General features: G+C 37.8%; 2 protein-coding genes across 4 annotated transcripts; one reads left to right on the forward strand and one right to left on the reverse strand.

Moving 5' to 3' along the window:
* Positions 1 to 497: 497 nt before the first annotated feature.
* Positions 498 to 3,013, forward strand: LOC114320704 (LL-diaminopimelate aminotransferase). Its single transcript, XM_028267763.2, has 3 exons — positions 498 to 953; positions 1,662 to 1,786; positions 2,583 to 3,013. Exons 1-3 carry the CDS (start codon positions 786 to 788, stop codon positions 2,722 to 2,724), a joined length of 435 nt encoding a protein of 144 aa, XP_028123564.1. The 5' UTR covers positions 498 to 785; the 3' UTR covers positions 2,725 to 3,013.
* A 454-nt stretch (positions 3,014 to 3,467) lies between these two features.
* FAB1B (phosphatidylinositol-4-phosphate 5-kinase family protein) lies at positions 3,468 to 17,299 on the reverse strand. Of its 3 annotated transcripts, none has more exons than XR_014356462.1 (13): positions 17,004 to 17,299; positions 16,738 to 16,842; positions 15,631 to 16,338; positions 13,614 to 14,357; positions 11,379 to 11,532; positions 10,863 to 11,207; positions 9,409 to 10,329; positions 8,925 to 9,256; positions 8,588 to 8,711; positions 8,333 to 8,503; positions 5,567 to 7,796; positions 4,697 to 4,963; positions 3,468 to 4,155 (listed from the first exon to the last, which is right to left on the reverse strand). XR_014356462.1 is itself a non-coding variant. In XM_028267762.2 (13 exons), exons 3-13 carry the CDS (start codon positions 16,245 to 16,247, stop codon positions 3,829 to 3,831), a joined length of 5,544 nt encoding a protein of 1,847 aa, XP_028123563.2. In that variant the 5' UTR covers positions 16,248 to 16,338; positions 16,738 to 16,842; positions 17,004 to 17,299; the 3' UTR covers positions 3,468 to 3,828. The 3 variants fall into 3 exon arrangements, 2 of the variants coding, with proteins under 2 accessions (XP_028123563.2, XP_082764957.1); XM_028267762.2 differs by having other exon boundaries at positions 6,255 to 7,796; XM_082908831.1 differs by having other exon boundaries at positions 6,255 to 7,796; positions 15,631 to 15,759; positions 17,004 to 17,295.
* Between the last annotated feature and the right edge of the window lie 7,753 nt (positions 17,300 to 25,052).

The following is a 25,052-nucleotide window of genomic DNA, read 5'->3' on the forward strand; positions in this document are numbered from 1 at the left end:
ATCACTACCATCATGTTGCCACTACTATGACCACAACCACAACCATTACTTCAACATTACTACATTCATTGACTATACACAACTGTCATGCCACCACTACTTTTTTACTACTATATAAGTATCGTCGTTGCCATCACTACTCACACTCCATTGTGTAACCACCATCATTTGGCTACCAAACCACCCCCCACAAATATAAAGAATTTAATGTTAGTGAAAATTTAATTAATTTTTTTAACATATCAAATAGTTTGATTTTATTCAACCCCTAAATTCCAAGGACTATCAAAAACAACTTATCAGATTAAAAACTTCAAACATTCAATTTTCAAATTACAATTTTATCAAACATCAAATTTTGTAACCTTGAGTTGATAATCAAAACAAAAATAATTGGTCATCCAAAAGCATGAAATAATTATTACCCAAAACATAGGCAAAAATACATCATAATGGATCCACCAAACATAAAAATCAAAACAAAAGGTCATCACATCAACCAACCAGATGAGTGATGGTTCACCAACATGAATAGGTTGAAGATAAGCTAAATGGGCCCACCCAACCATATATTTTTTTACCTAAATAATGCACCCTGACAAGGTGCTACCTCTTATACCAATGCATTACATATCTACAAACACTCACTCCTCAACAAAAAAAAAAAAAAAAAAAAAAAGGACAAAAACTTATGTATATTATAACCAAAAATCACTATTCTTTATTCCCAATCTTTAAACAAAAACCCATCTTGTTCTTGCTTGGTTCTTTCCAACACTCCATCAATGGAAGTACTAAGATGCTCTTCTTCTTCTTCACCTCCTCTCATGATCAAAAAAACTGTGCCAATCAAAAGGTCTGTTAACAAGGTTTTGATGGTTAAACACAGTCAAAGTTCAGTGAAGAAGACACATCCTTCACTTCTTCAGATCAGATCTTCATCCAAGAAGAAGGTTCGTTCTTGTAAAACAATTTTCTTTTCTTTTCTTTTCTTTCTATTATTCAAACAACCATTGGAGTCCTATCTTTCTGTTGTGTGTCTTTTTTCTTAAGATTTTGGATCATAAACATAATGGTGAATTTCATTTTACCTCCCTTAATTATGATTCATTATCACTTTACTCCCTCAACTAAAAATTATTACACTTTGACCCTAATTTTCTGATTTGTTTTAATCTGAATCTCATGTTAACGTTTTATTACAGAATAGTGGCATGTAAGTTGTATATGTCAATTTTATGACCAAAATGCTCATTCAAAAACTGATTCATTTACATATATGTTAGAGATATGTATATATATCTTCTTCATTTCTACAATCAGAGAGAAAAATATATGCATATCTATCACATATATGTGTACAAAACAGCTTTTGAATTAGTATTTTGATCATAAAATTGGCACATGCCACTTTTCCAATAGAAGGTTGAGATTGGAACAAATGAAAGAATTCAAGAGGGGAAATTTAACAATTTTTAGTCAAAAGAGGTAAAGTGATAACATTCTATAATTGAGAGAGGGTAAAGTGTAACTTGCTCTAATCATAACATAGTTGCACAAACTTTCTAAACTTAAAATCATGTAAATGTAAATAAATGTATGTAAAATGTAAAATACTTGTGGGTTTTTGATAGTGTAGTTGGTTGGTTTAATTGTAATAGATTTTCGAGGATCAGTCCAAAGGTATTGTTTGTTACAGAGATGGGAGTGGAGAGATTACATGTGAAGGGTATGATGAAGGCCCTCGTCTTCAACAACAACTTTCTGCCATTACTTATCATCCAAGGTACAATATATATATATATATATATTTAGGAAATCAAAATTAAAATAAAAAAATCTCGAAAGTTGCATAAGGGTAATTTAGGTATGAGAAAATACGTGGTGTAGTTTCAAAACATATTTTGATTTTTGTGCTTTATATAATAGATAGATATTAGAAGTAGTGTCAGATACCGTGCATAATATAATTACAACAATTACATAAATTGATATTTTGAATGTTGTTTTTATAATTTTATCGTTATCATTACAGTTAAAAACAAATAAACGGTTTTTTGAACAGTTTAAAGTAAATTTTGTTGGTTTTTCAAATAATCGAAAACTGATTATTCTTAAATAAATTTAAAATTGAAAAAAACAAATATTGGCTCGCTTGATCACTTTATTTTACTGGATATGATTGTTTTCCTAGCAACAGGTACACATTCTATGCGAGTTAATGAGAAATATGAATTAGTTTTAAAAACTGTCTAATAATATCGATTAGCTTTGAAAATTGATTAGCACTTCTCATTCAATTAGCAATTCTATGGAAATTTTTATATATTGAAATTGTGTCACAAAGCTTCGAGACCAAGATGAATTGTATGCCTTATATAGAGCACTAGTTGTGGTGGGTTATATTCAATTCAAGTTTTTGAATAATTTGAAATGAAAAAGATGAGTTAAATTTGAACGCGTACGGCTTAGCATTACAAAGTTGCAAAATATGTCATGCGTTTATGTATTCATATAGATGATATGATAAATGTATAGTATAGATGTCTAACTAGTTGCAAAAAATTTTGTATGGAGGACAGAGATGCAGAGATCATTGATCTTCTCCAGAAAAAATGGCTTCAAATAATCGAAGGAGGTGACCACCACCATAACTATGCAGACAAAGGTGGTGATGATGTGCAAAAAGGCTTCAATTGGAATGGGTTCAACTCATTACTCTGATGATGATATCTCCGTCTTCAAACTCCACTATATCATACTTCATCCATTTTGAATTGTTTGTCCAGCACGAAAAAATAATTTAAAAATAATATATTAAATTTATTATTTTTAAATTTTTTTTGGGTTAGATAAACAATTTTAGAAGGAAGTAGTATCATAAGCCTATGTGTAATATAGTTATAGTAAGCAAAAGCAAGGCATTTTCTTTAATGGTTGCCCTGTACATCAAAAAATGCACGCAGAGCATTTCATTTGTCTTGTTATAAAGAACCTCTCCTTTTCTTTTTTACTTTCTTCTTTTTCTCTTCTTTTTTCCTCCCCCTTTTTTTTTTTTTTTTTAAATTTTTTTTGGTCTTTTTCAGGTTGTTAATAGCTCAATTCTGTTGAGCAGTACTCCTATGTACTACGACTAAAAATCTTCTACTCAAGCTGGTCCCCCATGTTTGTCTGAGAGGAAAATGATGGAAACTCCATGAAGGCCATTTATGGCATAACTTCAATAAACCGAAAAAAAAATAATTATTATTTAAAAGCTGGATGAGAGAAACTTTTAACTTTTCCTTTTGGATTATCGACTTATTTAAATTATTTTTACGAAATAAGCTGAAACTATTTGGTACAAAATTTCAAAATAAAAGGTCATAAACAACCCATTTAAACTATATGGTACAATTTGTTAATATAAACATCAAGATTAGGAAAAATATACAGGAACTCAGATAAAAAAATGCCACTAAGCAATATTCAAATATAATACACCCCCTTAAAATTTTAAAGAAAAATGCACTTGCGTTGTAATTCATATACAAGAAAGATATAATGTACAAAAAAAAACTTCTTGGGGAGATCATCTAATAGTATACCCCAGAGAAATTCTAATGGCTTCAATAGCCTTTTTCTGCATCTTCTGAACAATTTAATCATGAGTTCTCATTTTAACAAGAAAAATTACAAAATGGAACTGCTATCCAAAAGAATTTCAATAAATAAAAAAAAAAAAGAAGAAAAAAAAAAACATAAATGAATGAGGGAAAACTGATGAGGGAGGAATAATCCCCAAGACTTACATTTTGCAAATATACACGCACGCTGATTTACAGTATATCATTCAAATGATGTCCCACCTTGATTGTTCTCTTCACAGAGATCGGTTTGGGACTTACTTGGAATGATTGTCGGAGGAGACCACTGATCCGGGACCATCAGAAAATAAGTTGTCATGGCTTTTCTGAACCTTTTCTTGTATTGCTTGGGGGAAATTACTGTAGGAGCTTCATTTTTCAGCCCACCAAGGATGCCTGAAGCCTTTACCCAAGTTTCGAGGTGCTTGTCCCAAGTATACTGTCTCATAAAATCAATAATCCCGATTACTAGCTCCTGCTTCCCTTCGTCTATGCCAAGTAGTAATGAATAATCCATTACATCGATTGACTGCATCAATGTGAAGATTCATGTATTAAAATAAGTAACAAGTACATAATCTTTTTGAATTTTGGAACAGCCTACAGGTTGACAACTGGATACTGGGGAATGTAGGGATGTTCTCATTTCAGGCCAGAGAGAGAAACAAACTGACAGATTAAGCATAATGGAAAGCCCTTGCTAAATTGATCTTATTGGGTGTAATGCCGTTTTTTTTTTTTTTTCCTTCTTTTGTCACACCCTAGCACACATTTTGTCCACGAAAATTGCCTACATACTAAATCACTATAACAGTTTTGATAATTGACTATGATGCATATCATGTATAAATCTATATGAATCCATTCAGGATTAGAAACCATCACCCAACCAAGGATAGTTTATTCAAACCTCTCTAGTAGGTGCCTCTGTTTACCAAAAGCCTACTACTAAGGGTCTGCGCACAAACCTGCTACAGCAATCACTTCCATGATCCAGCCCCAAAACAATTAAAAAGATCGCATGCAGTAACTAAATTCATGAAAATATCAGAGAAAATTTGAAAACTTACTGCAAGAAAAGCAGTATCGTTCCAAACAGCTCTTTCCAACAACCGCTTTGCCTTGTTTCCGACAAATATTGGAGACGTTGGCATTGCTTCAATCAAATTCTGATCCAGTAGAACTTTATTGCTTCCACTGGAATCTGGGTTATATCGTGATCGGGAAGATCCTTTGAGATCATAAAGTCTTGTCAAATTTCTCCCAAACAGAAGATTCTCCATAACCAGAACATCCATTTTAGATTCTTTTCCTCCTTTCAGATGCTTTGATGTAACCTTAATGCCAACAAAATGTTGAAGTTTCAGAAGGTAGTAAGCTAGATGGCAACATACTTTGACAAGTGAAAGGAATAAAAAGTCCACAATAAGTTTTATCTCATTATCAAGCTGCTAGCATACTTGAAGAGGGTGCTTATAAGTTTTGGTCTATAAATAGCTATAGGTTGCTTTATGATATTAGATTTCGTCAAGATATCGCAAAATATTGGTGACAGTGTCAATAAACAAAAATGTTATGTCGAAATATCACCTGAAATAGACCAAATTTGGGTACCAAATTTTGGATACCATCTGATACGTCACCAATGCATTGGTTAATTTGGTACCCAAATTTGGTAACCATAGCATTATTGCACCTGAAATATACTGAACACAAATGATTAAAATATTGGACGCATTGTCCAATATATATCATCATTACATGAGAAAAAAAAAATTCAAGCGACTGTCTGTGTACCTTACATACCTTATGGCATGAACTAAATATGTATGTGTCTGTGTAGATGTCCCCATTCTTATGTAATAAATTCCCCGATCATAGTGGCAAATAAGTAACTTTAAATTAATGATCATATCCATATGTTACTATGACAGTCTTACCAATTGGAACACATCTTGCTTCTCTGTCTAATCAGCCCATCTCTCTGTCACTCTCCACACACATAAACCTCTTGGCAACCTCAATTCATATCCACTCTCTTTCCCCACCTGTCTAATTCTCTTCCGTATGTCAACTAAAAATCCAAATCCCATGTTTACAACAACCGAAGACAGTACATATTACAAAGAATCAATAATTACTATCATTATTGTAATGATAAAAATAACACAACAAAACAAAGAATAATCACTAGATTTCTTCACAATCATATCATATCAACAAGCAACAAGGTTTTTCAACTTACTGTCTATTTAGTAATTTTTACCCACATTTAGTCATGTTATGCTCCATACTAATTTCTACTAAAGTAATATTGTTTTATCTTCCATGAACACTGTTTACTGTTACAATGATATTTTCTTTATGATTAGCTTTAATCATCATTTGACATACATCTAGTAGTATGTGAACTCATGCTATCCATCTAGAGTAGTATGAGAGGCACGGATATACAGAAGTTCTCTTACAATGCATTTTTAGCCCTTAGAAACTTGGAATACATGCTGTACTGCAAATGTAACTCCACACCAACTTAAAAGATATTTACAGTAAAGTACATCAGATTTTCAACTTGGATAATGAACACATAACATAGTGTAATCAGCAGTTCAGGCACTCAGAAAATACCTGATAAATCCCAAGAATCTTTGCAAGACATGTTGGGCTCCCTGTGCCAATCGATTCAGACAGATACTTGAAATATCCTGGAGCAAACTTTATGAACGATTCCAGCTCTGTCTTTGTAACCTGTTTGATAATAAAACGATCATCCAAGGTTTTTGCAAAGAAGACATTGCTCTTGCCACCTTGAGCTCCCCACTTCTTGCAACGACTGAGAGACCTTATGAAATCCATCTCAGATGGACAACATATCCTTCTCAAGGCTTCAAACCTCTTTGCATAGTAACAAGTCACAGTATATTTCACCTTACCAAGAGGCCCATCATCAGTAAAAGAAACTCTTGCATGCAAAGCCTTCGTGTATGAGACAGGATCCAAAGTCAAGGAGCTACGAGACCCAGACATGGATAAGATGTTGTCGTCTGTAGACCCAAGACTTCTAGAAGTTTCCAAGGACATTTCATCAAAAGAATGAAGTGACTGAAAATTTGCTGAATCAATAAACTGCAATGGAACTGTAGATTCCCCACTATCTTTGGCCTTTTCACCGTCATCCGACAGTGTGACAAGATAATCAGGTGATGCCAGCGCATAAGATATAATGCTTGTTGGCTCATCATCATAAACTGAAACAACAATGTCATTTTCACCCACGGGCAAAAGCAACCTAGCCCCTCCTTGAAGTTCCAACTCCCGAAATGATGAAACGTAAACGGGATTATACTCACCAAGTGTATCAAGCTTTTGAGCAGTCCCTAAAAAGTTCTTGTTCAATGACCGATAGAAATTTATAAAGGGCATTCCCAACCAGCTTACAGAATCTTCCATGTTCTCAGAGCCTTTGGTGGACAACACAGAAGGTGAATTGGATACCTTGGACCCACTCTGGTTATCTCCATGGTCTTCCAATTCAAACTTTTCAGCCACGGCTACTTTGAAAGAATCTGCAACAGCTGATTCAGAAAGGGCACAAGAATCAGCCTTTGCTACTCCAATTCCTGGATGATTTTCACCAGTCCATGCTGCATCAAGAGTGTCTGACAGACTTGCTATAACAGGGAATTGCCCAGCAGATTGGGTCCTACGAACAACTACGTTGGATTCTGAAAGGTCAGGTTCAACATAGACACTCATACCAGCAGAAAGATTAGCTTGGTTTTCTTGTCCATGTTTTGAATCTATTTGCATATCATTTCCTCCATGAATATCAACATGGCTACCAATTACTCCTCCCTGATCATGACTTTCATTAAGCTTTACATCCACCGGTAACGAGTCAGAACTTTTTAAGCCTTCGACTGGTTTAACAGGCATATTCGTGTCAATGAGGTTGCCACAAGCAGAAAGGGGTTTCTCCACATTTGCTGGATTGGAGCTACCTAGATTATTCTTATGGCTGCTGCTTTCTAAACTGGCAGCATAGATCAGACGGTGGTCCCACATATACGATTGGAAGAGTAACTGTCTTCGTAATCGATTAATCTCAAGAATATCAATGACAGGCTGACCCTTTCTCACTTCCCTGTTCAAAATTTTCTGGACCAACTCCTGGAACAAGGTCAAGAAATCCATCAGAACCCATATAATGAAAGCAACAAAGAATTAAGTTTCAAAGGAATTATAATACTTAGTTTCGCTTTTCTTGGAAAAATTGGATTCTAACATAAAAATCTCAAGGGAATTCATAAAATGTCTACAATTTTGACCAGGATTATATTGACATAATAATCAAGATGGCATTTTCCAACAAACAATAGATATTTTTGAAATAGATAATTTTGACAACTTCTTGTAATAGAAGACACTTGTGGGTCAATCCGGTGCCGGTGAACCAAATACATGATAGTCAGAAAGCACATTGTTTATCCAATCAAACAATAACAGAGACCAGCTTAACAAATTTGATTTATTTATCCTTTTTCCAGGAATAAATTACCAACTCTCGTCTGCATACAAGTTCAGTGAAGTATAAGATCTACATACTACATCACACAACAGGACTTACAAATATAGCTTCCAGGACACATCATTTGAGTAACTCACACAGAAAAGAAAATCTCAAAATATGCCAAAGAAGGCATCACCTCAAATTCTTCCTTCTCCTTTTGTAGCATGGTTTCCAGTTCTGATATTTGGTGTCTTGATTCTGATGATTTCGTGCCATTGTTATGTGGTCCTGGGCCAGATTGTTTCTCTGCCATCTGACTGAGAGCATTGAGTATTTCAGCAAATAACAGCTCTGCTCGGTCAACAACCTGTTTAATTTAGATTATTAGATTACAGATATGCAGAGTGATTTGAAGTGACATGCTTAGGAAATGAAATCCTGATCGTCACACCTCATTCATTTCCTTTCGTATCCAATCCTGATTCTCATAATTGAAATCAAGTTTGGAGGGTGGAAGGTAGACTGAGTGAACATCAATTGATGCATAACGGAAGCAAGCAACCATTTCCCCAAATCTGCACATGTAGCGGAAGTGAAAGTTACAACATAATATAAGCAACGAGAACAAAAATCTACCCCATTGGCTATAATTCAACCAAAAATATCTCCTACATGGGCATTAAACCATTGATCAAGCCCGTGCATCATTGCCGATTTTTGCTGAACAACTGTTCATAATGCAAGACTAAACATTTACAGCATACAAGAAATTGAACAAGCGAAAATACCCATAGAACCGAAGACAATCTCTGTGCAGTGAATGGCCACAGCTTGCCACTCTGCTAGCCGCTGCATGATTTGAAAAACTGAGCTCCAAAAACTTCCCAAAGGACAAGCCCCAAGCAGCATCAGACATCACAATTCTTCGGGTTGCTGGTGGGAAACCATTAATCCTTGGACACCTCAGGCACCTGTGCCACATCCAGATCTTTCCTTCCCTTTCACCTGGTAAGAGAAATTCTGGCAACTTCTTCACAGAAATTGTAAGGGTACCTTGTCGATGAGTATAACAATGAACGTGAGCTTCTGAAGGCATATCACATGATCGGCATCGGTAACTCTGACAAAAAAGTTAAGACCTTGTTATGTTAAAATGCATTTCTGCATTTTCTACTAAATGAAATAGGTGAATGGACCTGAATGAGTGTGCGCACGCATGTGGTGTGTGTGTGTGAGAGAGAGAGAGAGAGAAAGAGAGAGAGAGAGAGTTACTTGATCAAACAGATGGTCTCGTAAGAAGCGCCCCAAAGGTTTATCAAAGTTGCCATAGTATTTGATTCGAAAGAGATGTGATCTTTCACATACGGTCCCCTTCCACACACACCGGGAAGATAAGGAAACCAAAATGCTTTGATGGTCAGAAGGTGATGGAGGAAACTCTTCTTTAGAAGAACCCGGTTCCTCTTGAACATTTACATCTTGTTGCACGGATGACATCTCTGAACAACCCAGGTGATTTACAATCACTGCACCGGAGTCATTTTGAGCATTGTCAGCAGGAACACCTTGTCCCACTGCCTCAGGGGAGCCAAAACCATTGGCAACGAGTTGATCACCAAAGGCATATCGGCCACTGTTGGCTGAAGAAGTCTTTGCTTCTAAACACTCTCTGGAAACCATTGAACTTTTCTCCCGAAATACATGATAAGGAGAGGGCTCACTTCGGCAAGAATCTGCAACACCTTGCTCTGAAGAAGCAACAAAGGAGAAGGAACCAGTGGTGTTGACAAAGCTTGAAGTGGGTTTTGTGTTCTGAGAGCTTGGAGCCTTCAGTATATTAGGCAACAGTTTTGTATCAACCTTGCAACTTGAAGCACTGGGGAAAAAGGAGACCAGATCCGCAGTGGGGACAGTGTTGGACCGTTGTGACTCTGCACAAGGTTGAGGTCCTTGAGTTTTTTCATTGGCAGGGGCAGTGAAACCAGGTATTGTTGAAATAGACCTGTCAATACTTGATGCTTTATCTGGAAGTGTCACAGTTAGCGGAGAGTTCAATGGTAGTTCTGGCAGGGAAGCTCCTTCATCAGCAAGAAAAGATGTTTCCAGAGCCAAGTGATAAGCGGCAAAAACTCCATACTGAACCACATGCTTCACTTTCTTCAACTCATCCCCATTGGCACCTCTGAGTAAAATCTGAAACAAACAGAAAAGAAAATATCCAAACGAGTTTCTTTGTCATGGGTCTACTTGATCAACCCTACACAGTGCTGAACAAGTTCAATGGGACGGTCTACCAAATACCAACAGCATAATAGACACTTCCCACTAACAGAAAGATGCTGCTGCTATTTCATGGATCCCATTCCCACTAAGATAATCTTTAAACTCCAAAATCACACAAAAAAGCATTTGGAAAAACTATTTTGGTAGCAAGGAGTCAAAGCAACTACTGATCCATCCAGGTGATTTTGCATAACACGTGTGCTGGCTCATAAAACCTATTAAATTAAGGATTTTGTTAACGTGTGCCCTTAGGGCACAGGTTAAGAAGCTTAAGAGGATTGCACATTTTGCATGAAAGTGAGTGCAACAAAAAAAATATATGATTTTTTTAAGCCTACTTAATATGTGCCCTAAGGAAACACATTAACAAGACCCTTGAACATTGAATTTATCAAATTCAATATGAAACTCCTTGTTCCTCTTATCGGTTTTCTAATACTTACAGTACATCCCAGTGGCTTAGGACACCCTTCAAAATACATCAATGTCTTTGCCAATTTTTTTCCGCCCTGCCCAGCAGTGCCATGCTCTTCTACAACTCTCTCAACGTGGAACATGTCACAGTGTCCCAACTTCTGTGATGAGAGATGATCAATTGAAGGGACAATCTGACTGCCTATGCAGCGGGCTATGCGCTCCAAGAGAGGTCTCTTGATATTGAGAACAAGTGATATGTCTTTTGCAAGAAGGTATTCCTGAGCAAATCGAGAAACTGATTTCTCCACCAAAAGGAGATCAGGTTGGTACGCATCTATCTTTGCAACAGCCATCTTTAGATGATCCATTTCCTAGATGAAGACGTAAAATCTATAAGAACAAAAAACTGAAGAAACTAAACATAGCTTCCTACAAGCTAGCAACTAGTATGTAACAATGCAGAGTGGTGCATGTCAAATCCCATAATAAGTCCAACGTAAATGGAACAAGATAGAATATAAGAAAACATAAATGACCACAACCTGCTGCAATAGAGTATCAAAACTTGATAAGTGGTTAGACACTCGCTGGTACTCAAGAGCCCCTCCAAGGATCAACATGCGAGGTTTCTCTATTCTTGATGTCATCCGCCGGTGGGCAACATTTTTCTTGCAAACAACTCCTTTGACCACCATACTAGGAAACGAGGAACGGGAAAAAACAATTCATAAACCATAAGAAACTTAACAAAGTAAAGCAATAACAAGAGGCAAATTTCTAGTTCAGAAGTACAGTCAACAAAGAATATCAACAAAAAACCACCAAAGAATATAAGCTGGTATGAGGGCATGATATCATTGGAACTTATGAAAATACAATTAATAGTCAAATATTAGTTATAGTCTTCATTGCAGTCATATGGGGCCATTGTTTAATACAATGGTGAACTGTTTGGGGGGCCAAGAGTGAAAATACAGGATTGATTTTGAGAGCAGCCATTGTGCACATTATGCCAAAGGACAGGGGTCTATATCCAGTACACCCAGAACTCTTGATTATCAGGGACCAGCGTAGGGAAATAAATAACCTTCAATCTTCATCACAGTCATATAAAATTAGCTCATTAAGGGTTGTTGGCAATTTTTTTTCAGTAAGAGCTATTGGTCAATATCTTAAGAGAAACGAGACAACTTGCAAGCCTTTTCTAAGGAAAAACTATAGCTTTTGATGTTTGATAAGAACTACTCAGTATGTTTGGTTTCAGTTTTCTAAATTTAGTTTTTTGAAAACTGAGTTTTTTTGTTTTTCGTGTTTTTTTAATTTTAGTAAATATTTTTAAAATTTTAAGTAATTTTTTTACTTTTTTAGATGCACATTACTTAGATGTATCTAAATAATAAAATATTTGTGAAAAAATATTTTTAAAAATTAATAAATACACAAAAATATGAAAAATGTACTGAATTTTTATTTTTTTTATATTTATATTTGTTAGTATTTAGTGTATTTTTTAAAGAATTTTTTCACAAATATTATACTTTTTAAGTGTATTTATGTTAAGTGTGTCTAAAATAAATAAATAAATAATTACTTAAAATATTAAAAAAAATTCATTGAAAACATTAAAATACAGAAAATAAAAATGTAGAATTTTCTGAAAACCAGAACCAAACAAGCTTGTTTTTATTTCCCTCTTTTGCTCTAATTTTCACATAATTTCTCAAACAGGGAAAAACACATTGAATTGAAACAAAACTTTTATAACTCCTTTTTGTCCTCAACCAATATTCATCACCAGCTGTTCTTCTCCAATAACTCCTTCTCTACAAGCCATACTAGAATACATGACCACATTATCATCAGAAACACACTCGTTATGGCAAAAGTTTTTCCATGAATAAGGGATGTTTCTCCATTTGCCTAAAGTAGGTGAACTTCACAAATTGCAAGTATTTTGATTGAGTGATAATTTTCTGAATTGTTTCTCCATCAAACACGGTGAAACTTTGCCAAATCTGTAGGTTGTTTCATTCTCTCTCACACCTAATGAATCATTTTTTTTTATAAGCACACCCAATGAAATCTTTTACCAGTCTATAATTTGGTAATATGGAACAACAACGTGACTCAGAACCTAAATGGCCATTGAATTAGTTATAGAAGTTCATAACTGGTTTTACAACACCACAATCTACAAATTAAACAATTACAAGTAAACCTGTGAAGTCACTCAGAATTTGAAAAGCTCAACTTAATGGTGACAGAGAGGATATGTGGTATGTTGCAAACCCCAGAACATGGTAGAACGGTTTATTAATTATTTAAGCGGGTATTTTGAAGTGTTATGGCCATTGCACCTTTTTCCTTAAAATTTATATGCTATTCAGTTTTGATTCATAATTTTCTTATCCTGATTCATTATTTTTTTCTATACTCCCCTCGGGTTATAAAAAGGGCAAGGTTCCAAATACAAAGAAATCAATAATATTTATAGCCCATTCCAACCTTGAGCTCCTGAGTAAGAGAAATTGAGAAATATTTGGATTCAGAAATTCGAAAGACAGTGGAAATGTATATGAGCACCATATGCAGAAAACAATTTCCCAGATTACTTGAAAGGTGTGCTGAAACTGGTCCAGACATTGCATAAGATCATCCACCATCGTGAGATCTATTTTATAGCCCATCCCAGTTGAATTTTAATTGGTTTAGTTCAAAGAAATGGTAAAGAGTAGCATGATGATCAGATGAATGCTGAAATAATAGTGGCATTTTACCTGTCAGAGCGATGCCCGGAAGCTATGCATTTTACCTTCACGTATCCTCCAGGATCCATTCCCCCACCTTTGCTCATATCTGGCTTTAATAATGTAGCAGCCTCCCATGACAAAGATGTAATTATCTCTAACCAACTTTCGTTGTCATCTTCCTCACCCAAAGGAATGTTTTCAACCTGCAATAGCTGAGCTACCAAAGCCGTAAAGTGCCCATCAACCACATTCTTCATGGCCTTCTTGTGCTCCTCATTTGACTTGTCCCTATTTCGATGCTCCCCACTTCCAAAACTACTTGAAGTGCGGAGATAACCCCATTCACCAGTAGCATCCCCCTCATCATCATCGTCAAACAGAAGAGCTTCCCTTTCATCTTCTTCATCTTCAGGTTCAGGGGGGAGCCAGAGAAGTCCATTGTTTTCAAAATCCACAGGTTCAGCATCAACATCTGCTGCGGCATATAAAGAGGAAGGCGCTTCACATTCATCACCAATATCGCGTTCATCTTCTTTTTTGACAAGCTGTTGGATTCCTTCTGAACCCACTGAATGAAAGCTATTGTGTAACAAAGAGCTGCTTACACTGTTAGTGTCAATAGCTTCTCCATCAGGATGCACTTTATGTGAACTATAACCATTATCAATCTCGTCAAATTCAACCTGAGCATAGTAGCCATTAGTCTGAGGAAAATGCCCTGTTTTGGAATCTAACCGGTAAGATCCATATTCATCATCGTCATCATCACTCCTGATGCCAAATAGTAAATAACAATTACTATTATAACACATAAAAAATTTGAGAAGCATGCAGTAAATATATTAGGGACACTGAATCCATGATTAAAAAATACAATGCATCAACTTTGAACAAAACATAAGACTTGCTGCATATATATATATATATATTGCTGCATAAATACTAACTGCTCGTTCCCAATTCCAAACTATGCAGTCGATGCTCATGTCGTTGCTCATGGAAATCATGAAAAACCATCATCTGATCTTTATCAAAGTAAGATGCTGAAAGCAACAGCACCTAAATAAGCAAAGATGTTTAGTTGTGAAGGAACTCTTCCTAGTACCAGTTAAGCAACATTAGTAGACAACGGAGAGTTTTTTCTTCTTCCTTTTTATTCTACTTACAATGGAGAGTCACATACAAGTTATTCCAAGAGCAGGACAAGTAATTCTTTCACATACTTATATAATACAAACTAATATGTTTTCTCTACTTTATTCTATGTTAAATGAACTCTAGTACTCATGTCAGATACTATATCTTGTCTAGGTGTCCAGTTCACGAGGACAGGGACAACCAAATTGTCACCATGCCCAATTCATCTCTGCTGCTAACAAACAGCAATGAAGTTTCCATCAAAACTGGCATCCAAGACATGAATACTTCAACTCATTTTGATATAGTCATGTAATGAAAGAAAAAATAAGTAAGGAATTCAATGGAACTTCAAATTTAATAAGGTACCTGCTTCTTTGCATATTTGTCAGACAGTTCTGTTCAGAAAGTCTTTGATGCATATACCCACATGTGACTTACTGAAATTATAGATAACTACTAACACATGTCCCATTTCCATACCCTTGTCAAACATGTCCACAAACATGTAGGATGTATGTTTGTCTTTCTTTAAGAGCCATACTTTTCGTCATGTTATTAATTATGCTTGTTTAATGCTTCACCTTAATAGGATATTGTATTTTCTCCAAATAAAATTATTTACTATCTATATTGAAAATGTGGAAAAAAAATTATGACACACAATATGATACAACTCGTGATCCAAGAAAATTTGAAGAAAAAAAAAATACACGTTAAGCACTATTATTTGACAACTATGCTCATAACATTTTTGCTACCCAATATATAGTCATAGTTCGTGTACTGCATTTCTAATTTTAAGAACACAAATCCCAGACTAATCATTACAAGTTGTTAGTCATGTATAACATCTTCATTTGAACATAGTACGAAGTAATGAAGCACAAGAGAAATGGAAAATAACCTGTTCATGCAAAACCTAAATTGGGTTGGAGATGGAATCTGCATGTCTGCAACATGATCGCTGCTCCTTTCTGATGCGACTACACCTTCACTATCTACATTCATCTGCATTGCTACTGGTTGACGAGGGCTGAGAACAGAAGGGTGATTTTGTTGGAAAGACTCAACTGAATGTGGCATTGATGAAAATGTAACGCAGCTACTGTCAACAGTGCCACTAGATTTGGAGCTGACAAGACTCGTCGTTGATGGCGAAGAACTGAGATCCAGGTTGGCAACCTGGATCCCATTATCAACGGTAATTAAGCCCTGCTCCCATTGTTTGAAACAGAAATTACAAACCCTAATCCTATCCCACTCTTCCCTGGCAGTATTTGGCTCACTAGGCGGTGCGGGAACCCAGTTTGCAGTACACTTGGCACAGAAAACTCGCCCACAATGTCGACAATGGTGTCTACGGTTAAACAATGTAAACTGGGAATCACACTCGTAGCATACCCTACAACTCTGATCGGGCATCCAAAAGTCCCTCGACACATTAGCTGGCTCGGACCGCCAAGGGATCCACGATTTCAGTATGCCTAATAGATCAGGGAATGACTTGTCTGGGGCATCCATCTACTAGCAATCCTCGACCAAGTCATTGTTAACTTCTCATTTGGAGACCATCGTAACCAATTCCAAAGAGAAGGGGAGTGGGGAAGATGGTCTGATCCAAATAACACAAATAAGTGCCAAAATCAGTTACCTTAAATTCACCAAATATAAAAACAAAAAAAGAAAAAAAGAAAAGAGAAAAGAAATCGATCCTAAATTCAGATTCTTGATGCCACCCCAATCCAAAAACCATAAGACCAACATCAGATTAATCACCACTCAATTGCCCATAAAAACCCTAGTAGTTGTGGCTCTGAATTCTCTACCCCATTCGAATAAATGATTTTAATCCTTCTAAATTTGCCAAACCAATATGGAACCAAAATCCAATTAGAAAAAAAAAAAATTCAAAAAAATTGCCACAATCTGTATGAAACCCTATTTTTTTTAACAATTCTAAACTGAACAGCAAATCAAAACCCAAAATTCAAATTTAAAACTTGTAGCGAACCTTATATAAACGAGAGGACCACGTTTTCTCGAGAAAATCCATCTGTCGTCAACTCACTCCCAACGCGGAATCGATGAATTCCCATTCAAGAAACACCATTTTTCCCTAATAAAAAAATCAAATCATAACCCAATACAAAATATTATCCCTCAAAACAAACCCAAAAAAAAATTCCAATTTACATCATCAATCACCAGCCAAAAAAGAATTTTAAAAAGAAAAAAAATCAATAACTGGAAAGAGACCCGTTAAAGATTTGAACAAACCTTGAGATTGAATCAATAATCGCAATCAGATCTCGAGTGAAGACAAAAAAAAAATAAAAATAATACGAGCACAGAACACGAAGGTGATGTATCCAAACAACGCCTAATTGGGGTTAGGTGGAAATCGGCGATTCAATATTATTGATTCATGCATGGTTCCTTCTTTCTCTAACAATTCAATATTCGAGATCGGTATATACATACAAATATACATGTATATGTGTATGAATCCATCAACGGACACTTGTAAGTCTCTCAATTTCAGATTTGTAACGATAATAAGCAACTTTTTCTTCTGTTTTTTTTTTTCTTTTTCTTTTATGGGTAATTATTCAATATTTTCGGAACATATGTTCATATTTTAAGTCAATCATTAATTATTTAATGTCATGTTATTTTTTTATTATCAACATAAATTATGAACCCTTTCACCAATTAAAATCTTATAAAGCAACTGAATAAACACCCTTCTTTTATATATTTATAACTTTGTGTTTTTGTTTTTTAAATGTTTTGGATTTCTTGAGAGTGACACACAAATGATCTTCTGGCTTGGAAGTTAAATACAACAGTCAACATTACAGACAAAGGCGGTGGAAAATAAAAACATCCGGGTAAATTATAAATACACCCTTAAAAATTGTTTAAAATATAAATAATTCTCTATAATTTAAAAAATTATAAATATTTCTTGTTAAAATTTTTTATTTAAAAGAATTAATTAAAAAATTTAAATTCATAATTATTCTTCTATATAATAATAAAATTACTTAAATTATTAATTAAAACATATTTGTAACATCATTAAAAATTGTTAATCGACTTGATGATTTATTAATAAAATGAGTGATTTATTATGAAATTCGAAACTTCAGGAGGTGGAATATAATTTTTAGAATCATAGGAGGCAATTCATAATTTAGAGGTTGTTTGGGATGACCTAAATAAGTATACTTTTTATCTTTTTATGAAAAGATGTGTAGAAAAATAGAGAGGTAATGTGATAAAAAAAAGATAAAAATATGAAAAGATAGATTATTTTGTGTATGTCAAACTTGACCTTAATCAAACCTAAGGGGAATATTTATGATTTACCCAAAAAATTAAATAAATAAATAGATAATGAGTATTTTTTAATTTTTAATTTTGTTTAATTGTGGAAGCGGCAGCGTTTGGGAGAGATATATGAGCTTTTTGGATTGTGATTGGTGGAGGTGTATTGTGTGTGCAGGGAATTTGGAACCGACAGCCATCCAAGTTTAGCTATTTTGACTTCGGTGTTTGGGAGAAATTATTTGGTACTTTTAATCTGAACTAAGGCCATTTGTTTTCACATATAGAAGTTGAGATTAGACTGACAGTGAGGTGCTAGTTAAAAAAAAAAAAAAAAAAAAAAAAAAAAAAAAAAAACTACTAATAGAGAGGTAGAATCACAAATATTATATTTGTTTTGAAAAATTATCATTGAACTAATAGTCCTATCGGATTATGAAATTTTTCCAACGACGGAACTACAAATCTAATCCATGAGATTGGAAGGAAAAAGACTATTTTACCCCTTATTTTACAAAAATAAAAAGTCATATTTTATATAACAAATGTTTTTATGTAATTTTATAGATTTAATTCTAACCAATTAATATCACTATATAATTCACAAACAAATTCAATTTAACTTAAATCTTCAATTTAATATCATTACACTAATAAATACCTCGCTTAATCTTATGGTACTGATAATCTCCTTACTCAAACAAATGGAGCCTAAGTAATCTAACAATAAAGTAGTGTTTGGATCTAGATAATAAAAGTAAAATAAAATTTGTACTTAATAAAATTAAATAGAATAATTATTTTATTAGAATGTCTATTATTAATTAATTCACTTTAAAATATATTATAAATTACATTACCATTTTATGGCGTAGTTAAAAGAAGGGAAAATTATATGAAACTCCCTTAAATTATATACAATTTACACTTTATCTCCTAATGTTTTAAACTTAACAATTATCCTCTCAAACTATTTGGAATTAAACATTTAGTCTTTTTATTAGACATTTGTTAGATATTTAAATAAAAAATTGTCAAATGTTGTGCACATGATGATTATATTAAATCTTTACAAAAGATAAAATAAGATAATTTGATCATAAAATTTAATATAATCATCAATGCACAGCACTTGAAATTTTTTTATCTAAATATCTAGCAGATGACTAACAAAAGACTTAATGTTTAAATTCAAATAATTGAAAGGGCTAATTATTGCGTTTAAAACATTATGATGTAAAGTATAAATGGTGGATAATTTAAAAAGATTAAGGCCAAGTTTGGCAACTCAAAAATAATTCATATTTTTATCTTTTTATCTTTTTTCCATCACATCACCTCTATACTTTTCTGCACATCTTTTTGTAAAAAGATAAAAAATGCACTTATTTAGGTCATCCCAAACAACCCCTTAATATAATTTACCCTTAAAAGAATAGAGATGGCAATGAAACGAGACATGGGCTTGGAAAAAAAACTCATAAAAATCGATGAGGTAGCAAGGTCAAGGCGATAGCGGGTTGGAGCCATTTGAGAAAGAAGTGGCGTCAATACGAGAGTGGGGTTAGGACGGATTAATTTTTATGACTTTACAAATGATAGTATTAATAAAAATAAAGGCAAATTATTAATAAGTTTTAATAGTTAGATTTTGACGTGGGTAAGCCCATAAAGATTATAACCCAGCATTTAGGGCCCAATAGATAACTCAAATGCTAAAAGCCCAGCACTGCTAAAGTCCCATAAAGCAATAAGAACCAATGACATTAAGACACATGGCAAGAGAGGAGCAAGCCACCTCGGCAGACAAAGATCTGCAAAGTTATTGCCATGGCACATCGCCATTAATGAGGCCCCTTACAGCATTTATTGTGATAACCCCTCTCCGTTGGGACAAAACGCCTTCACCCTGAGCAAGGTAAGCTAGAGTATAGACTTTTGGCCAAGGTGACAAGTCGGAAGAGACAACGTAATGATTACCAAAGGATATAAGCAGACGTCAAAGACAAGAAGAAGGTTAAGCTTTTCTATCTCTAATCTATCCACATATTCCACTTCTCTCTCTAACTTTCTCGTCGGAGAGTTCGCTGGGGGACTTCCCGTTCCCCGTTGAACTCTTGTGCAGGTTTTCTGGTGGGCTTGGTCATTCAGACATAGGCTTGAGGAGCGTGGATAGGTCCGACCCGTTCCACTTGGAACGAACTGCCTCATCAGTTGGCGTCGTCTGTGGGAATCGTTTCTTGTTCCGTGCGCTAGTTGTGCTCATTGCCACCGGAGACCCTCTCCCGATAACTCCCTCCTACCACCTGTGAAGGTGGATGGTCACAACTAGATCCATGGCTTCTCACCCCAATGTTCCCGATCATCAAGCCGACCCTCCCAATCCAAATAACCCATCACCGTTGGCCAAGCAAAACCAAGCCCTAATTAACGCTCTACTCCAAAGAAACCTTCCTATGCCTCCTCCACCACCTCCAGATATTCCCCCCAACCAAGAACGAGCCCCGAGCCATACTATCCTGCAGCCTAATCCACACAACGTGGAAAGCTTGCAACCCCCTACCCCAGGCATAAACCTGCCACCCCGAGGCCCACAGCCATCGATTCCGGCACCAACCCCTAAAGGAGAGGCCAGCAGCGTCCAGCCCCGGCTGCCCTCCGGTGGTGACAATATCTCTCTCTAGTACGCAGAACTCCGAGCCATAAAGCTCCAACTCCAAGGGGTCATGCAGAATATACAGCATAAACCATCTACCATGGCTAACTCCCCATTTGTCGCCTTCATCAGGGACAAACCTCTCCCTCCTAAGTTCAAAATGCCCACCATTGACTCTTTTGACGGTACAACGGACTCAGTCGACAACTTGGAGACCTACAAAACCCTCATGATCCTCCATGCTTTCCCTAACGAAATCATGTGTCGGGCTTTCCCCGTGACACTTAAAGGGTCTGCTCGACTTTGGTTTAGTCAACTGCCAGCAGACTCCGTATCCACTTTCCAGCACCTCAGCGAATCCTTCCTCAGTCATTTCATCGGAGCCCAGCGCCAGCGACGTCCGGCAACCCAACTCCTCAACATTCGTCAGACCGAGGGGGAGTCGTTGCGCAGTTTCGTTACCCGTTTTAACACTGAAGCCTTACAGGTAGCGAAAAATGATGACAAGGTCATCCTTACAGCTTTCATGGTCGGTCTACGGTCATCTGACTTCCTTTTCTCATTCTCTAAAAACCCCCCGACCTCAATGGCAACCCTACTCTCCAAAGCTCAAAAATACATGAACGCCGAAGATTCCTTAGCCGCTCGCCAAGACCCTACAGCCAAAAATCCTCCCCCCAGGGAGAAGAAAAAAAGATTCTGAAATCAGAAACACCCAGTATAATAACCAAACACCGCATTATACCGACCAACACCCCCGAGCCGACCGGTCGGCCCCAGCCCTACCGCCCGACCGGTTCGAGCGGTACACACCCCTCAATTCCCCCATCAAACAAGTCCTCAATCAGATCCAGTGGGACTACCCCCTCAAATGGCCCCAACCGTCACGAACTCCTTCCAATCGGAGAGACCAGTCCAAATATTACCGTTTTCACCAAGACCACGGCCATAATACCGAGGAGTGTGTTAACCTCAAAGATCAGGTCGAGGGCTTGATTCGCCAAGGACGTCTCAGTCGATTCACGGAAACTCGCCCTTAGCAGAGACAACGGACTGAACCCATCAAAAACACCGCCGGCGCACCCCTCCCCGATAACCAGCACAACCCAACCAAGGTCATGATCGCCCTCCACAGCAACCTAGGGCACAAGGTCACCCCGCGCCCATCTGTGGAGAAAGCAGAGTTATTTCCGGCAGGCTTGCTTGTAGAGGACCATCCCGCTTGGGTCAGCGGGCATAACTCAGAAAAATAAGGCAGGGCTCAGACAAAGAAGTTACCACATTGGACCGACCCTCCAAACAGCCCAAGCAGTGGACTGAGCCTATCACCTTTATGGACGCCGACTGCACAGGCATTCGTTACCCCCATGACGATCCCCTCGTTATTTCGGCTCTCCTCTCCAACTACAAGGTCAGACGGGTTCTCGTAGACAACGGCAGCTCTTCAGACATCATCTTCCTGAACTGCTTCCGCCAGCTCAAGATCGGGGAAGAAAGTCTGTCTCCTCTCCAAATCCCTTTGGTCGGTTTCACTGGTGACCGGGTGACCTCCATCGGCTCTATCGATCTCCCCATCACAATCGGCGAGTACCCGCAACAGACCACTAAGTTGCTCACCTTCCTTGTTGTCGACTGCCCTTCTGCCTACAACATCATCCTTGGCCGCACCGCCCTAAATGCTTTCCAAGCTATCACATCAACTTACCACCTTGCCATCAAGTTTCCCACCGATCTGGGAGTCGGGACAGTGAGGGGAGAGCAGACCGTGGCCAGAGAATGTTATGTCGCCTCACTCAAAGAAGTCAAGCTGAAGGAGGCTATGATCATTGAGGGACTCGATGTCAGAGACGAAGACGAGCTAGTTAGGGGGGAACCACTGGAAGAACTTATCGAGATCCCCATCGATCCCACCAACCCAGCAAAAACTGCCAAGATCGGCAGCCAACTACCCTCCCAAGCAAAGGCCGACCTTACTGCCCTCCTGATCGAACACAACGATATATTCGCATGGACCCACTTAGACATGCCGGGTATTGACCCCTCCTTCATAACTCATCGCCTCAACATTGAGCCTCACTTCCGACCATTCCGCCAGAAGCAACGTATCTTTCATCCGGAGCGCAATACTCTCATTGTTGTAGAGGTCGATAAGCTCCTTGAGGCACAATTCATCAAGAACGTGGACTACCCTAGATGGTTGTCAAACGTGGTCCTGGTCCGTAAGAACAATGGTAAATGGCGGCTCTATGTCGACTACTCCGACCTCAACCGAGCTTGCCCCAAAGACAGCTACCCTCTTCCTCGCATAGATTTGCTGGTTAACGCCACGGCCGGTTATCAAATGCTCAGCTTCATGAATGCCTTCTCTAGGTACAACCAAATTCTGATGCACCCATCTGATCGGGAACACACCTCTTTCATCACCGACCGAGGTACCTACCATTACCGTATGATGCCATTTGGTTTGAAAAATGCTGAAGCCACCTACCAATGGTTGGTCATTGTTGTCTTTCATCACTAGATAGGCTAGAACATGGAAGTATATGTCGACGATATGCTAGTCAAGAGTAAGCTCTCCACAGATCATCTGGCCAACCTGCGAGAGTCCTTCGCCACCCTACGAAAGTACCAAATGAAGCTCAATCTAGAGAAATGCACATTCGGTGTAGGATTTAGGAAGTTCTTGGGTTTCATGGTCAGTCAGCGGGGCATTGAAGCTAACCCTGAAAAGATCAAGGCCTTGATTGAAATGCAGTCTCCCAGAACGGTTAAGGAGGTTCAAAGACTTACTGGCCGAGTTGCCGCCCTCAACAACTTCATTTCACGCGCAACGGATAAGTGCCTTTCCTTCTTCAAAGTGCTTCGACAAACTTTTGAGTGGACGGCCGAATTCGAAGAGGCCTTTTAGCAGTTGAAGCAGTGCATGGCCAACCCCCTCTCCTTTCTCAAGCAATCACGGGTAACCCCTCTTCCTCTATTTATCCGTGTCGAACACCGCAGTCAGTGCAGCTCTTATCAGAGAAGACAGCTCGGTCCAACAGCCAGTCTACTACATCAGTCGGGCTCTTAGAGGAGCGGAACAGAATTACCCATTATTAGAAAAAATGTCCTTGGCCTTGGTTACCGCCTCAAGACGGCTCCGTCCCTACTTTCAAGCCCATTCCATTGTGGTCCTCACTGACCAACCATTGAAAAAGATAATGCAACAACCAGAGCTTTCTGGTAGACTTATGCAGTGGTCGGTCGAACTTAGCCAGTTTAACATCTCCTACTGGCCTCGGACAGCAATTAAGGGACAGTTTGTTGCCGATTTCATCCTGGAATTTACTAATCCCACTCCAACCACTGCTCCTCCGCCTCCACCACCCCCAACTGAGCCAGAAGACCCCCACTTTTGGACCCTCAACGTCGACGGATCATCTCGCAAAGAAGGCAGCGGGGCTGGTCTTATCCTCACCGCCCCTGAAGGTGGTTATTTCAAATGTGCTCTCCGCTTCTTGTTCGATGCAAGCAATAATGAGGCCGAGTATGAGGCATTGATAGCAGGTCTCCGCCTAGCCAGAGACATTGGTGTCAACCATATCCAAGTGTTCAGCGATTCCCAGCTCATTGTCAGCCAAATCACGGGAGAATTTGATGCCAAGGACGACACAATGCTGGCTTACAGGGACATTACACTCCCTCTTGTTTGCCTCTTCAGTAATTTCCACATCAAGCACATCCCTCGGACAGAAAACTCCAAGGCAGATGAAATGGCTCAGTTGGCCTCGGCAGACCAGTCAGACCTCAACCACGGTGTCTGCCTCGAGTACCTGACTCACCTTGCCATTTCCCCAAACCAACAACAAGTCTACTTTCTCCAAAACGAACCCATCCCCTAGGCGGCCAATATCTCTCTCTTCTTGACAACGGGGGAACTGCCAGCCGACAAACAGCAGGCCGCCAAAGTCAGGGCCGGTCGTCCAACTACAGTCTTGTCGGCGACCTCTTATACAAACGTAGTTTTTCACCTCCATACCTCAGATGCCTCAATCTTGCTCAAGCAACCTACGTGATGAGGAAAATCCATGAGGGTATCTGTGGTAATCATTCGGGCGCCCGGTCTCTAGCCCACAAAATACTTCGCACTGGTTATTTCTGACCTACTCTTAATCAGGATGCGGTAAACTTCGTGCTCAAATGTGATAAGTGCCAGCGTTTTGCCAACATCCCTCATGCTCCTCCTACAGAAGTAATCACGCTTTGCAGTCCCTACCCATTCGCCAAATGGGGGATCGACGTAGTTGGCCCATTGCCCACTAGTCGAGGCCAAACCAAATTTGCCATTGTCGCCATTGATT

The sequence above is a fragment of the Camellia sinensis genome, chromosome 15 (assembly GCF_055761805.1).
Source record: "Camellia sinensis isolate YWXY chromosome 15, ASM5576180v1, whole genome shotgun sequence".
Taxonomy (NCBI): Eukaryota; Viridiplantae; Streptophyta; class Magnoliopsida; order Ericales; family Theaceae; genus Camellia; species Camellia sinensis.

Excerpts from the sequence above, each read along its gene's own strand:
- LOC114320704 (XM_028267763.2), top strand. The coding sequence starts at position 786 with ATGGAAGTACTAAGATGCTCTTCTTCTTCTTCACCTCCTCTCATGATC. Across the intron at positions 954-1,661 it reads GATCTTCATCCAAGAAGAAG|ATTTTCGAGGATCAGTCCAA; the intron begins GTTCGTTCTTGT and ends TAATTGTAATAG. Across the intron at positions 1,787-2,582 it reads GCCATTACTTATCATCCAAG|AGATGCAGAGATCATTGATC; the intron begins GTACAATATATA and ends TATGGAGGACAG.
- FAB1B (XM_028267762.2), bottom strand. The coding sequence starts at position 16,247 with ATGGATGCCCCAGACAAGTCATTCCCTGATCTATTAGGCATACTGAAA. Across the intron at positions 9,257-9,408 it reads GAGACCATCTGTTTGATCAA|AGTTACCGATGCCGATCATG; the intron begins GTAACTCTCTCT and ends CTTTTTTGTCAG. Across the intron at positions 7,797-8,332 it reads AGGAGAAGGAAGAATTTGAG|GAGTTGGTCCAGAAAATTTT; the intron begins GTGATGCCTTCT and ends ACCTTGTTCCAG.